The sequence below is a fragment of the Acipenser ruthenus genome, chromosome 7 (assembly GCF_902713425.1).
Source record: "Acipenser ruthenus chromosome 7, fAciRut3.2 maternal haplotype, whole genome shotgun sequence".
In the NCBI taxonomy this organism is placed as follows: domain Eukaryota; kingdom Metazoa; phylum Chordata; class Actinopteri; order Acipenseriformes; family Acipenseridae; genus Acipenser; species Acipenser ruthenus.
This window is the reverse complement of record NC_081195.1, coordinates 25,551,411-25,567,119: the sequence shown is the minus strand read 5'-3', so window position 1 is coordinate 25,567,119 and position 15,709 is coordinate 25,551,411. Positions and strand designations below refer to the sequence as shown.

General features: G+C 39.5%; 1 protein-coding gene across 2 annotated transcripts in view; it reads right to left on the bottom strand.

Annotated features, from left to right (window-relative positions):
• LOC117416060 (protein phosphatase 1 regulatory subunit 37-like) overlaps positions 1 to 7,984 on the bottom strand; it is a 46,272-nt gene extending 38,288 nt beyond the window's left edge. Inside the window, exons 1-2 of one of the 2 annotated variants that reach the window (XM_034027094.3) lie at positions 7,656 to 7,984; positions 5,869 to 7,543 (exon numbers count right to left, since the gene is read on the bottom strand). In XM_034027094.3, the coding sequence (XP_033882985.3) occupies positions 5,869 to 6,571 (703 nt within the window). In that variant the 5' untranslated portion in view covers positions 6,572 to 7,543; positions 7,656 to 7,984. The remainder of the gene's footprint in view (positions 1 to 5,868; positions 7,544 to 7,655) is intronic. The other variant, XM_034027093.3, reaches the window with a different exon arrangement.
• Between the last annotated feature and the right edge of the window lie 7,725 nt (positions 7,985 to 15,709).

The following is a 15,709-nucleotide window of genomic DNA, read 5'->3' as shown; positions in this document are numbered from 1 at the left end:
AAATGCAGAGACTAAAAAGCAAACAGCCTGAAATGGAACTAGGCTCGTTACTATTGCAGACACGATCTCTCCAACATGTGCTGACACTGGAAACTGCAGATGGAACTGGCTGCGGTCCCAGTTTATCCAAGATGTGCAGATGAAAAAATATTCTGTGTTTTATCAGTTTTTTGAAAGTCCAAAATTTATTGATGTATTGTACTGTCAAGCACATTTTCAGCTAATATCAAATAATAATAATAATAATAATAATAATAATAATAATAATAATAATATCTCCAAGCGTTAGGACTTTACCACCAGGAAACCAACAAGTCACATGACCCCAACATGGCAGCCATCAACTACACAGACAGGAATCCCAAGTGCCAAGAGACATCGTTAGTAGAGATCTGGACAGTTTAAAAGTTTAAACATTTTTGTTGAAGGCATGTAAATCAGCTATAGAGGACTGCTGCAGTGTTTATAGTAGAAAGTGTGCAGTGTAAGATTATAACACTTTAAAGCACACAAAAGACAGGGATCGACACCTGCATTTATCACATTTGTATATTTGCTATTCATACATTAATTCACCAGTTAATATTTCTTCCACATATGCATAAATGCTGATGGAAGGTAACTTTAAACTATGGGCTAATCAATATGTTAAAGTTTTAACCTTTAAATGTGGTTAATCTAGGGCTGCAACGAAGGGCACATTTTGACCTTCGAAGGTTCGGAAATTACGGAAAGAATAAGGAATAAGGGGCTATATTAGACCTGCCAAGTCATGCATGTTAGCACATACTGTGTGCTGCACTTTATTAGAACCACGCTGTTCACAGACGCAGCCAATTTAAAGCAGCTTGTAGATATTTGTCCGCAGATTCCCTTTCGCCCAGTTTGTTGTTTATTCCAGTTTCACAATGGTTTGGGACCTCAACTGACATTTTGTTTTCTTTCAACAGAAAATTGATACCCCTTTTCCACTGTAGACTCGAGCCACGCTAGGGCCGTACCGAGCTCTCACGGTGCGGTTAAGGGGGCCCTGGGTTGTTTTTCCACTGCAGCCAAGCCGTGCTACTGACTCCACACGCAACGAAAGAGTTATTAATTAACTCAGTCTGCCAAAAGATGCGCAAAGAAATTGTGTTCAAAATTTAATAGACCAACGGTACAGCTGTATCTTGTAAATATATTTAGGAATTTTATTGGGCATGAGTGAATTGAACCTCTAGCCAATGATAAAGAAAGGTTCGAAGAGACATGAAGTTAGAAGCCTAAAAGGAGTCAAACCAATCCCATTAGAGAACATGACTGGAGGACACAGTTGGAAAGTGGGTGGAGACTGACAGACGGTGCAGCACAGAGAGTAGGCAATAGGTTACCAATACATGTGCAGTCGAGTTACTGGGATCTTTATGAGCTGACTAGTTCAAATGGACTTACCATATAGTGGGGCATGTATTCTTACCAACTATATCACTAAGCTTGGAATGAGCCAGATGGCCTCCTCTAGTTCGTACATTTTCTTATGTTATTATATCAAGTGCTGTGAGACAAAGTTATTGACTAAAAATAGTGGTTATTAACATACATAAATAGTGGTAACATAAAAACAGTAATTTGTGTGAAAATATGAAGCCGCTGAAGCAAATTATACACTGGAATACAAATTATACACTTTACAGCTCAAAACATGCAACTCCTGCATTCAGGACCCTAAAGCACTCCTTAAGAATTTCTTGGCTTATTTTAGAACTGTATTTATGACAGCCATCAACTCTGCACTCCTCAGATGTTTGGCACCAATACCTTATCAACTCGCAAAAGCAAATATTAGCAAGGTAGGCTTATTTGATGCTCTAACCAGAATATACTACAAGCAGGCAACAACAAAAGAAAGTGGTTTGAATGACACTGCACAAACCTTTGTTGAATCTTTAATACGTTTATTAAATAAACGTCCTGTACTGAATAGCGTGACTCAGATTCATTTCACATATCTTCTACAACACCAAATTTATTTATATTGCTAAGACTATTTTCACACTAACCTGGCGCCTGCTTTCAAGCATAGTTAAGAACAATAGGGATTATATGAAGACTTACTGAATCATCAGTCATTTACAGTAATCTTTAAAAACATTTTAACGTCTGTTTTTTCAACTGCCCGGAATGTAAACGACACCCTGCTATTTGGACATCGCAAATATCCTTCTACCTGAACAGGCAATAATGTTTCTGCTTTCGGCCAACGCTGGTTGCATGAATCCCATTAAGAAAGTTATTTAAAATATGAAAAGCATTTATTCGAAGAGCCTCAAATGTAATTTTAAGATTTCCTTTTACATTCCCCGTGCTAGGTTATGTGTTTGCAATCCTTCTAAAGAGTTCTGGGTTCTGTTGATCGCATATGGAGTTATTATACTCCAAATCTGCCTTTGAGCTTGTTGGGAGTGTCCTAACAGAACCCAGAACTACTCAGAATGATAGAACCACTCAGAATGCACATGTTGTTCCACTTCAGTGGGATAACATGAGTGGGATAACCCTGTCGGGTGCTTGTGATCTACTGGGACACCTCCTGTATCCCCTATTAACTACAGCACTGTATTGTAAATACCAGGGTGAGGGCTGTAGCACGTCAAAACCAGGCAGAAGACAACCACACACAAGACAGGTTGGATTACAAAGGGTTCCAATAAACAACGTTTCACTTTGTTAAATAAAATCCACTGCGGCTGGGTTTAGCTTTTCTATTTTATTTTGTCTATACTGCTTCTTTGCTACAAGTATTGCACTATATTGTCAATTTACAAAAGGTAACTCATTTAAATTAAGACTCAAAGGCTTATGCAATTTCCATACTCTGAGCTGTACCTTTAAGAATACAGACCGTGTGTTCCCCCGACACCCATCCCAGTTCTTGTTTACATCCTCTGGCAGGCAGCTAATTGTCTGCTGTTTTTAACCTATTAAAGCCTGCAGTACTACCTGGTATTCACAGTGCAATGGCAGATTGTTTTTCTAATACTGCAGTGTCCCTAAAGACTGCCATGGTGCTGTACAAAACTGGTTGTTAGCACACTCCTAAAAAACAATCACACTGCTTATTGTCGCATTGAAGAGCAATGTATTTTGGGCTGTATGATAGCTCTGCTAATACTGCCAGTGGGATTGAAAGAGATTTCAAATCTTGTTCATAAGTTAAATAATTTATAAAAAACCAATACAGAAATGTGATCCATCCTGGGGAGTTTTTTTTTTTTTTTTTTATTATTATTTTTTTAATGTAGTAGTCGCCAATTGTTATCATTTTCTCCCCAATTTGGAATAGCCTATTATTTTTTAGGCTCAGCTCACTGCTACCACCCCCGCGCTGACTCGGGAGCGGCGAAGACGAAGACGTGTCGTCAACCGACCGCTTCTTTTACACACTGCAGGCCCACCATTCAGCCATGTCAGAGCTACGGCGTCGGAGGACAACGCAGCTCTGGGCAGCTTACAGGCAAGCCCCCAGGCGCCCGGCTAGACCACAGGGGTCGCTGGTGCGCGGTGAGCCGAGGACACCCTGGCCAATTTGTTTGACAACATTAAAAGTAGACCAGACATTTCCATCAATGGATTTAAATAATCTGGAATTGATAATGCGCTCAGAAACCCAGAGGAACTGTAAACTGTGCCTGCTACTGTAGTAGGACTGTTCCTTTTTATGTTAAGCATTTTTTTTTTTTTTTACAAGGGTTTAATTAAGTAACAGCCAAAATTGTTTGTCAGACTTGTTAAATGCTTATCGTAAAAATTTATCGGTACCCTAAAATTAAGGGCTGTATAAGAACGGATATAGGAGGCTGTGTGGTCCAGTGGTTAAAGAAAAGGGCTTGTAACCAGGAGGTCCCCGGTTCAAATCCCACCTCAGCCACTGACTCATTGTGTGACCCTGAGCAAGTCACTTAACCTCCTTGTGCTCTGTCTTTCGGGTGAGACGTAGTTGTAAGTGACTCTGCAGCTGATGCATAGTTCACACACCCTAGTCTCTGTAAGTCGCCTTGGATAAAGGTGTCTGCTAAATAAACTAATAATAATAAAAACGATAAATACTGTAACTGATTAGAAGGCCGCCTTTGTTGTTCTCCAAGTTCTTGCAGTTACATTTTAGGTGCTAACAAGTTACTGTAAAAGACACTGTTTTAGCAGACATATTTAAGTAAGTAAACATTTACTTAAATGTTTTTGGAATTAAAAGTATAAATGCAAAACTGTGTCTTTTTTTTTGTGAACGTGCAAAGTGAAAAAATCTGCCTAATTTAACACCAGCCAAAATTTCCAGTTATACGGTATATATTAACTTAAAGCAAATCTTACTGCTGACGCCTCCAGGCATGTCAAAGTGTTTGGATGAAGTCTACTGCCATCTGGCAACGTATGTTGTTTATCAGCTTACTACGCAGCAAGCGCTGGTCACAGTCAGTAAACTCATTTCCAGTGTTAAGTTTGCTTTTATTACAATAGACCGGTGGCTGGTTCGTGCAACAGAAACAAAACACAACAGCAGTGACATAAAGAGAAGCCACAGGCATGTTGGAGTCTTTTTTTTACCAGTTTATATGCATGTGTGTGTGTGTGGGGGGGCGACAAGTACCACTGACAACAGGAAGGGGGGCACAGCCCAAAACGTTTGAGAAGCACTGAACTTGAGGACCGGCTCACTGGTCGCTTGACCTCCTCATGTCTGCCTCATCAGTCAAAGTTAAAAAATAATTGAATTCCAAGCTACTGTACACTGGGGAAACAATTACTCGACAATCATTGACTGCTTCAACTGGAATAATCTGCTCCACAATGTTCAAACACTGTGACCCACAGAGTTAGTCATTGAGAGAGAGTATATCTTGAGGCATTCCTGGTTTTGCAAAACTCAGCCAAGTTAATGTGTGTGTAAATCACAATATAAACAGATAGAAACTTTCATCCCTGTATTATCAAGCAACCTATACAACTGCTTTAGCACACTATTCAGACTTTAAACATGGTGTGGCCATTGATCTCTTATAGAGGCCTACTTTAGTTCTAGGGACAGGTACCTGTACATTTTTGTCCAATTGCTATGTCCCATATTTATTTAACAGCAGCACATCATGAAACGTATTGCACTCAAACACATTTATCAATATGCTCGACAATAGCACAGCTGCAGTAAATTCAGATCTGTAACACTCAAGTGTTTAAAGAGGTTAATTTATTCAGATACTGTAAGGAAGACATAATTCCAGCCTCAGTGAATGCTTTGTGTTTAGTAGGCCTAAGACTTTTCATTCAAACTCACCTACTATTTTTATTGATTTATTACAGACCATGCTTTGTATTTGCTGGAGCTATGAAAATGTCCAGGTGTTGTCCCAATGGTGGAGTTTGTGTGCTGTTGTGAAACGGGGTCATAAACACTTAACGACCATAAAAAAGGTGGATACTGATGGGGAACCAGTAAAAACAATAGCCACAGCAACAGAATTTACAAGTCAGTGCCTTACATACCCCAGACCAGGGCTGTAATCAGCTAGCTCTAGGGGTGGAAGGATCCATCTTGGATCAATGAATCGGGATGCTTTCTTTACATTACGTATTGTATCGCCACTGAGGTATGTATTGCTTGTATCGTGATACAAGAACAAAATCACAACATAGCTCATTGTCGTCCACCAAGTGGATGCATACTCTCCACCATTTTGTTAAAAGACAAATTATATTTGTCTTTTAACAAAATGGTCCATCATGAAATGATAATTTTATATTATGCATCACACAAGTAGCTAATCAGGACCCGCCCCCCCCCGCCCACCCCAAAACAAAAAACAAAGTGCATGTAATAAGATGCTTATTTACCATGCCTCCAGGGATCTTTGGGCTCCACAGCCCCCGATATAATGTCCTCATCGCAAGGAAAAGTGACCCTCTTCCCTCCAGGTTTGAGATGCTCACTGTCCTCAGGAGGAGAAGGCGGTGAAACCGGACCCCCTCCTTGATTGGGGGTGACCTCCTTTACATCAGTGTTCATTACAGGGACTCCCAAATCTGCCGAGCAATCTGCAGCCAGTATCGGAACAGATTCCTGCACAGTCTGAAGTCTGTCACTCTGCTCTGGACTGAACTCCAATGTAGAGACCGATGTTTGCAAAGTTAAATCCAAACATGCCGCTGCATCCTTCTCAGTGTGTTCCAACCCTGAGTCCACAACTCTTTGACCACAATTAGCATTCTCCAGGCTGTTTCTCTGATCCTGTGGCTTGTGATCTGCGTTTGAATCAGTTATGCAGGGTGACTCTGTTTTAGTACCCCCATTAACCTCCCCTCTGTCTCCAAGCTCCTGTTCGTGGACGGGGGCTGATTCTGCAGCCTTTTCCAGTTCACAGCCTCCCATCTCTCCCACTGACCCATCCTCCCCTCCAATGTGAAATTCCACCATCTCGCCAGCCATCAGCTGCTGACTATTCCGTGGGCAAATTCCGACTCTCTCAGCTAGTTCAACATGTTTCTTTTCTTTGGTACTGCTCAATTCTGTGCCAGTGTGTTGCTCGTCTCTGTTCATTTTCTCATTTCTAGCTCACTGTCATGAGCTCAAATCAATTGTATATACATATGCTCTTAATATTAGGAATTTGAATTGACCTTACAACAAAATAGATATGGTGTGACTGTCAGGTCTCTTTGCCTTTGCTCTTCCTTACCTTTCTTGGTTGAGTTTTTGTGTGTGTGTGTGTGTGTGTGTGTTTCCTAAATAAATCTTATCGTTCTGCAATCCGAGTACAGACTTAAACCATTCCACAGCTAGGTGCAATAGTCGTTTACATTTTTCATAGGACAAACTTGTTGTTGTTATGTCATTATCTTGTAAGTTTATTAGATAAAGTATTTTTGTTTGTTTGTCTGTTTTATTAATAATTACATTTATAAAGGAACTTACCAAAACTGCGTCGTATTTGTATTAAAATATATCTATAATAATAAAACAATGCCACGTACCCCAGTGTGGAGTTAATTACGATGTTTACGTGTTTATTTTTAGCTTCACGTTCAATAACTGTCAATAATAATAATAATAATAATAATAATACCACTATACTGCTGTAGACAGACAGCCCAGGTTCGTGTTTAACAGAGACATCAAGTTGGTATCATTATTTCTTCCATGTTACTCATTTTAATTTTCCGAGTTCCTACCCTATTGCACCACCTAATCAACGATGCCAATTTATTTTAAATGTCACGGTTTCTTGCAGATTATTACGAGTCTACCCCTTCGCATGTTTTCTCTTCCTTTGGTCTTCAGACCCACCTTGGTAATCGGATGCGGGGTACGCTTCCAAGTTGGGTAGCTCGCATCCCGTCCAACACCCTTTTAAATGAACATCTGATAAAATGTATTGTTAAATCCTCGACTCGCTGCTCTCCTCTGCCAGCCAAAAAAATCCAAAACGTCTACCGATCACTAAAACAGCGGCTCTCTCACACAGTCCTACCGCAGGCGTCACGTCTGAGACGGCAGTTTCACAGAGGCCGACTGAGGAGAGAAAAACACATTACAATCTTAATAATCGTTCAACTTTCAACTGGCATGCATTTAAGCACCTCCTTTTGAAATTAAATGTCATATAAGTTTGGTACGTATTTACCTATTCGCGTAACTTACGTTATGTTATGCCCAAACCACAGTGGTCGCGAATCTACAGACTGTTTTTATCTTCACTGAAGTGCTTGTTGCCCATTTGTCATCGTCGAGCTGAGAGCCATAATGAGTTCGTCTTCAGTTCAGCACTTTCGACACATAATGCTCTTCAAAATGGGCAACTACAGAAATAATAAAAAATAAAACATCTAAAATGTTGTCAATTCTTTCAGATATGTATTTGTATTTTTGCATCCTCGATGTATTAATTTCTTACGTCTAACTTTAGCTACATGTTCTCATTTTATTTAATTGAATTTTAAACTTCAATGTTTACACAGAGTGGCTGTCTGCTGGGAGGAGCGGTATGTGTACCCTACCCAGGTGTTCAATAAAATAAGTTTACAATGAGTACTTTTTGCCAGCGGCCAAGGAAAGCTTTTTTTTTTTTTTTTTTTTTTTTTTTTTAAGGAAGTTTTGCGTTAAAAGACCATGCTCCTGTTTGTTTAGATAATACCCTAAAAACGTAACGCTGTATTTCGTATTTCAATTAAATTTGCACGCATTATAAAAGTCAGTACGGTATGTTTTGGAACTTGGTGCTTACACTCTACAAGTTTGTAAAACAGCAAAAACACAATTAAAAAGATGCCCCGCCCCTTTCTAATTTATTGGCAAACAATTGTATAGATGGACGTCCGGCACTATGCAGCATATAAATGTTCCATTAATATATAATATCTTTATATAGCACCTTTCATAGTGGACCACCATGACAAAGTGCTTTTGGCAGCAATGGGATTTGAACCAGTGGTTTTCTGGTTACAAATTCGGAACCTTAACCACTGGACCACACTCCCGCAACCTCTTATTACAGAACTTCACCTGCTGTCTCCTTATGATCGCCGTGCAATGTTCGTAAAATCCAGGGATTACCTTGGAAGAAGGTAAAACCACCTGCTGTAGGTGTAAGAGATAAATCCAATGAATATAATGTGAAATAACAAATACAAGGAATACACTTTATATCCCACATACCTTTAAAACAAACATTACCTTACATTTCCACATTTCAAATGTATTTTGTTCAACCAGGATATTGAATATTGAATGGGCTGAGATGCCAACATTATTACAGGCTAATAAGGTAATACCTATATTAAATACCTGGTCTATTCCTCTAGGTCTATGTCTTTGTTGGAGCTGCTGATCTCCCAGCCACACAGGCTCTCCTCTGGAGTGAACACTGGGACCTTCTGAGGAGAAGTCTCTGGAAAACCTGGACAACAGAGATGGGCAGAATATTCACATTGAGACTACTTGCAGATTGCTCTATACTGCTCCTATTATGCACTGGACTCGCCTGACCTCAGCACCACGTTACTGGATCCTCAGCTGATGCACTATCCTTGCACTACTGCACTGCTATGCCATTGTAGATATAACCTGTTGTAATCCTAATTTGTTGCATCCTAGTTCATATTGTATTTTAGTGGTATTATTTGCACTTGCTGTAAACTACACTGTATTTAAATATTAAGCTTGCATTCCCTTTTCTGCCCTGTAAGTCGCCTTGGATAAAGGTGTCTGCCAAATAAATAAATAAATAAATACATTAATAATAATAATAATAATAATAATAATAATAATAATAATAATAATAAGCAATAGATCCCTAATGAGAGGGCATTACCATGGAGAAGGTAAGGGTGCAGAAAAGGTCAACTACCAAGGTAATGCCCCGATAATCAAGGTTATATTGCTATTGGAAATTGGTAAACAGAGGCTTTAGTGTGAACATTCTGAGTGTGAGTGATATACGCTTGGTGTAGTTGCTGCTAATAGGTTACAATGGGGACTCGACTTATAATCAATTGTGTAAATGGGCTATGGAGGGGGGGGGGGGAATATTTAATATTAAATGTAATACATGGCATCAATACACACAGGCACCACTGTATTTATTGCGACTAGAAATCATGTCATTAAGGTTCTCAAAGTGCTATGAACACCACCAAATGTCTTGTGCTGCCCTCTACTGGTGACTCAGTCCTTCGTGGAAATACCCTAACTGAGGCACAGACTCCTGATTTTCCAATAAGCACTAACGTGTGATAGACTAACGTGTGATAGACTTTCCAGTGTGGACAACTGATGGAAAATTCACTGGGGTGTTAATGGAATAAAAAGTCATCCGCAAATACTTCTGCACATGTTAGCCATAACTATGGTTAACAACCTTTAAACCCACATTGTTAAGGAAGGTCAAGATTTTGTTCCGCTCATTAAAGTGCAGGATCGAGGGTTGAGGTGCTATGTGTATGTATGAACGTTACAGAGGGCATTGTTCAAATGCTAATTAAGGTCAGATTTATTACGCTTTTGAACGCATAGAAAGTGTGTATATTTACCGGTTAAATCATATATCCTTATTAGAAATGACAAACGACATTCAGTGTAAGGCTAGCCATTGCAGAAATCTCTTTTGATGGGGTAAAACTGGAAGAACAAACGTCAAGACCCTTATAAAAGTTTCACATAGTAAAATAATAGCAAAGTTTAATAAAGCATAGTGAAAGCATGGTAAAGCATATGTAAGCATTGCGAAGCCCAGACTGTTATGGTAAAGAATATTAGAAACCATGGAAAACCATGGCATGTTTGCAAGCTTCAGATCAAAGTATTGAAAGGTATTCACAGGTGGAATTAAGATAGCTGAATTACTGTATCCCTTGAGAGCTGTAACCTGCGATTTAATAAAGTGAGAACCTGTCTGCAATCTATAATATATAACTTTAACATTCATACTACATGTAGAAATCTCAACTCACAATCCATACCCATAAGTAAGGCACACTTCTGCATATTGGCAGTAACATCTTGTGGGATGTCTCCAACCTTCTCCTTGCTCTGAAGAAGGCAGTAAGATAATATCGCCATATCCCCCTAAATAAAAGGAGCTAGACCAGAGGCAATTCCTCTCCAAACTACATCCACAAAAGCACACAGCTCTGTGCCCATGAGACCTAGAAAGCAGCTGTGTTCTGAATCCTCCCTCACTCACCTTCCGGAGCCTGTCCTCCTCCTCTGGGGGTCTCCCTGCGCTCTGCTTCTCTGTTTCTCTGAACTAGGGGAGGCAGCTGAACAGCCACACGCCTCCTGGGCGGGGTTCACACTCCTGTTTGCCATTCCTCTTCTAGCTGACCTTTCTCCAGGGGCTTCCTGCTTACTCCGACCCCCCCCCCCCCCCCCCCCCACCTCCACCCCACCCAGTCAGCTGGTCATGAGCTGGGTGTTTGAGTTTGTTCTGATTGGGCCCCCTGGTGAGGGGAGATCTGGGCTAGTAATGCTGCATGGAAGGAACTGCCTGCTCAAAGCCTGGTCCTGCTAGTTGGAGACTGAGTCAGGGCACTGGGGGTTGGCGCATAGTGGAACATGAATTATTCAGCTTTCTGAGTTTCCCTTCTTTAGAGTTCTGTGTGCTACTGAGAGATAGGAGAAGATAGTATTATGAGCTAGAATAGATGTCAATTACTAGAGATTGCATTAGTAGCATCTTTCATGGCTACCTTGACTGTGTTTAGAAATGGTGACTTGCTTATTATTATTAAGAACAGGAGAAAGTTAGTGAACGAGAGGCCATTCGGACCATCAGTGCTCACCTGATTCCTAGTAGCTGATTTATCCCAAAATGTTGTCAGGTTCTTTAAGGATCCCAATGATTCAGCATCAACAACATGGCTATTATTATTATTATTATTATTATTATTATTATTATTATTATTATTATTATTATTATTTGTAACTCTTTTTTTTTAGCTTTGGCACCTTATCACTGGTTCCCCTTTTCTTGTGTTGAAAATATTTCAGTTCTTTGTATTTTTCAGACTTTAATTCAGGATTAACATGTTTTTCAAGTGTTGCACTATAAATATTGATTTTAAAATAATTAATATGAGTACACCACTTTACGTAATATTTATCTGAAGTTATCTATCACTTGACTGTCATTTGTGGCAAATGAAACGGCAGTAATGCATTGAAAATATTATTATTTATTTCTTAGCAGACGCCCTTATCCAGGGCAACTTACAATTGTTATAAGATATCACATTATTTCTTACATACAATTACCCATTTATACAGTTGGGTTTTTACTGGAGCAATCTAGGTAAAGTACCTTGCTCAAGGGTACAGCAGCAGTGTCCCCTACCTGGGATTGAACCCACAACCCCCCGGTCAAGAGTCCAGAGCCCTAACCACTACTCCACACTGCAAAATGTTCTTTTCAGTATGATGATGTCATAATGCCAGTATCACAAAGGGCAGTGTGATGCTATTATAACATGCAGGTGCATTCTTGTATGATTTCAGTACCCCATGCAGCCATGCTTCATTGCAAAACTGAAAGAGATACTGTACATTTGAATATACTAAATATAACCACAGGAGCCACAAGAGGGCAACAATCTCTCTTCCAAGCAGAATTCTTCTGTGCTACTCGTTTGATTTGTTTGTTATTTTATATAAAGGACTAAAGAAGACATTTCTTGCGAACTGTTAAATGCATAAGAAAAACACCTTTTTTTTCATATGTTCCCAATTTCTGAACTGCAGTGAAACCTGCAAATGCCTCTTGCTGCTGCAAGTTGGAACAGGAGCATGACGATTTTATTCAGAGTAACAGGCTTCAATGAGTGAGAAAAAGTGTGTGCCTTGCACCTGAAACTACTATACATTAAGTAACAGCGTGACTCTTCTTATCGCAGCGCAGAAACCAGACCCACCGCTGAAAATTAAATGGACTGAGAGGACACTTCTTTACACAGAGAGGGGTGAGGGTATGGAATGTCTAGTCATGTTGTTGATGCTGAATCACTAGGATTCTTGCTGCTACTGGGAAGTGGACCAGCATAGATGGGCCGAATAGCCTCCTCTGGTTCGAAACTGGTCTTATGTTCTTATGACTATTTTGGGCATGCGCCAGTAATTTGCACCCCACTGAAACAGTGAGTTCCTTGGGAATGGAAATATTCCAGGGGGTAGTAAAAATAGCGATACACGGTGAATAAGAGCATATTATCATGGGTTAATAAACAGAGAAAAATTAAATATTATTTCAAATTCCTATTCCTGTCTGAGGTTAAGTTACAACCTTTCCTGGGATGCAGATCCGATTTCACATTGGAGGAATGGTGGCAAAAATACCCCTTTTCCTGCAGCTTGTCATGAAAATAGACTGTTTTTCGAGAAAGTAGCTATATTACATCCCTGCATTCCAATGGTAATGATCTAATTTCCCAGCAGGCACCGTGAGTGCTTCCCTGACCATTCTTATAGCCATTCTCTCGTTTTCCCATTTCGGAGAGACTTGACTCCTGCTGGATTACCTGAGCGAATTCTTTGTCTATTTTTGGTTTTCCAGTAATAAAATTCTAGTCATCAAAATGCTACTTAAAAATAACACTGACTTGTTTTAAAAAAAAAAAAAAAAATGCAGGAATCAAGATTTACCTGCTTTCAAATTATTATTATTTATTTCTTAGCAGACACCCTTATCCAGGGCGACTTACAATTGTTACAAGATATCACATTATACATTATTTCATCATACAATTACCCATTTATACAGTTGGGTTTTTTACTGGAGCAATCTAGGTAAAGTACCTTGCTCAAGGGTACAACAGCAGTGTCCCCCACTGGGGATTGAACCCACAACCCTCTGGTCAAGAGTCCAGAGCCCTAACCACTACGCCACACTGCTGCCGCCTTTTTAGTAAAGGAGAACAATTTTTTTCTAAAATGACTAATAACGAGTTAGAATTGTATACTACAGTTCTGTCAAAGAATATTAAACTGTGATGCACTGTGGTTTCTTATGGAAACCAGTTGCCATTTATTTTTAAATAAGGTTTTATCCTTGGGCCAAAAAAAAGGAAACTATCTCCCAATCCAAATGAAATATAGATTGGAAACATTCCTTTTATTCAATCCACAGACACAGACATTTTCCCCCCTAATTAATGGTCTTTTTTTCTGCCACAGACAAGTCTCTGGTTGGCTGGAGTGAGAAAGCACAGATGTATCCTTCGTTTTGTTTCCTTTGACATGAGTGTTAAAGGTACATTTGCTCATAGAGTAGAGCATTGTGAGATCAACACCCACTGGAGAAAAGTATAAGGACTAGATGACCCGAGCCGGTTGGGTTACAGTCTGAGTCCAAGGGGTAAGAGAATAGATAACAAGGCAGTGAGAGTGATGGAAATCCATGATCTGAATCAAAGTCACATATAATATGAAATAGCAATGCAAAGTTTCTGAAAGGTAATTCCGGGAACGGAAGAGCATGCATCTGTATTAGTCCTCAGATTGTGTTTCTCTCAATAACGTATGCTAAGTGTGTACACCAAGCTTCATCAAAATTAGATCAGAGGTTCTCAAGATGCATGTAAAAATGTAAGTCGACAATCCTGCAGACAGACATACCCATATATCCACAGAATCTAAAACTACTGTTAAATAATACCAAGTTTCATCAGAATTGAATAGATCGTTTTCCAGATATATGGTGAAAGTGTGACGTACCTACTGTACCTCCACTACAGTACTCAGGGGTTAATAAAGAAGCCATTCTTAAAATAATTGCATCTTTAATAGGCAGCGTTGTGTGAGGCACATTCTGACCCCTTAATTCACTGGATCATTTTCTGTTTCAGATGTCACATCCTGGGGAAAAAATTCAAAGCACCCCTTTGGTCTCAAGAGAGCTCAGAGGCATGTGTGAAACAATGACTTGCTTGCATATATAACTGAAAGTGTACAAATCCAATGGGGTTGTGATGAGGTTGTGTAATACGCTGTGTCCAATTATGCTCATTACAGCACCAACGGGGTGCTATGGCCCTGGAAAGAGTCCTGAAAAGCAACTGACATAGTTAACCCTAACCAATACTTTAAGCACAGCACAGAGACCAGGACCAGAGGACACAGAAATTAAGTGGAGATAGACTTCGAGCAGATAGAAGGAGACACTTCTTCACACAGAGAGTGGCAAGGGTACGGAATAGGCTACCTAGTTATTTTGTTGAAGTAAAATCACTAGGATCCTTTTAGACCCAGCTTGACAAAGTTCTGAGATCAATCAGCTACTAGGACCCAGAAGAGCAAGGATGGGCCTCCTCTTGTTCGTAACATTTCGTATGTTCTTATGATTAGCCTGTCCCATTGAAACACACCCTCGAATGGGTGTAGAAAGACTTACAAGTTAATGGTTAAAAGAGGTTAATGGTTTGAATCGAATTGTTTTACCTACAAGAGCCATTCTCCAGTGTTTTGTTTACAAATGCTATGAAAAATACCATTAAAATCAAATACACATTGAACATGATGGGCATCTTTCAAATAGGAAAATGTGACATCTAGAAAGTAATGGTAATTCATATTAGATAAGCTTTAGTGGAATTATTGTGTTAGCTACTTTAAGACATAGCCTGTTGTCCCTTTAAGTCCACCTGTACCTTACAGCCCAAAATAAACAGCCTTTGTTCCTGATTTAAGAGGACCACCTGCACTATTAACATATAAAGCAGCCTAGATGAATCTGACTTCTGGAGGGTTTTTTTTTTATTCTTTATGGAGTTGTCAAGCTGAGAATGTTGAGAGTTCTCCCAGAAGTGTGTTCCCAAGGAGCAAATCAATCTTTTAAATAACCTAAATCCAAGAGTTTCAAGCTAATCTATTTTACACTCAGTCGAGACTTGTGAGGAAGGGCCCCTGGTATTAACAGATGATGGAGTGTTTTCTTTTTTTTTTTAAATTTTCCAGTGATGTATTTACCTGTCAGATAGCGGATCTCCATTTTTGTAGTAAACCACAAAGCACAGAAATCGCTAGTCACCGACACCTGGTCTCCAAACCAACGGTCCTCTTCACTTGGATAGCTAACTATGCAACTAGCAATTTTATTTTTTGCTTTTAAACCTGCTGTTAGCAACTGTGAGATCTTCCCTGATGTTTTTGATTGAAATTATTATACTTAATTTATATTAAAACCTTTATTAG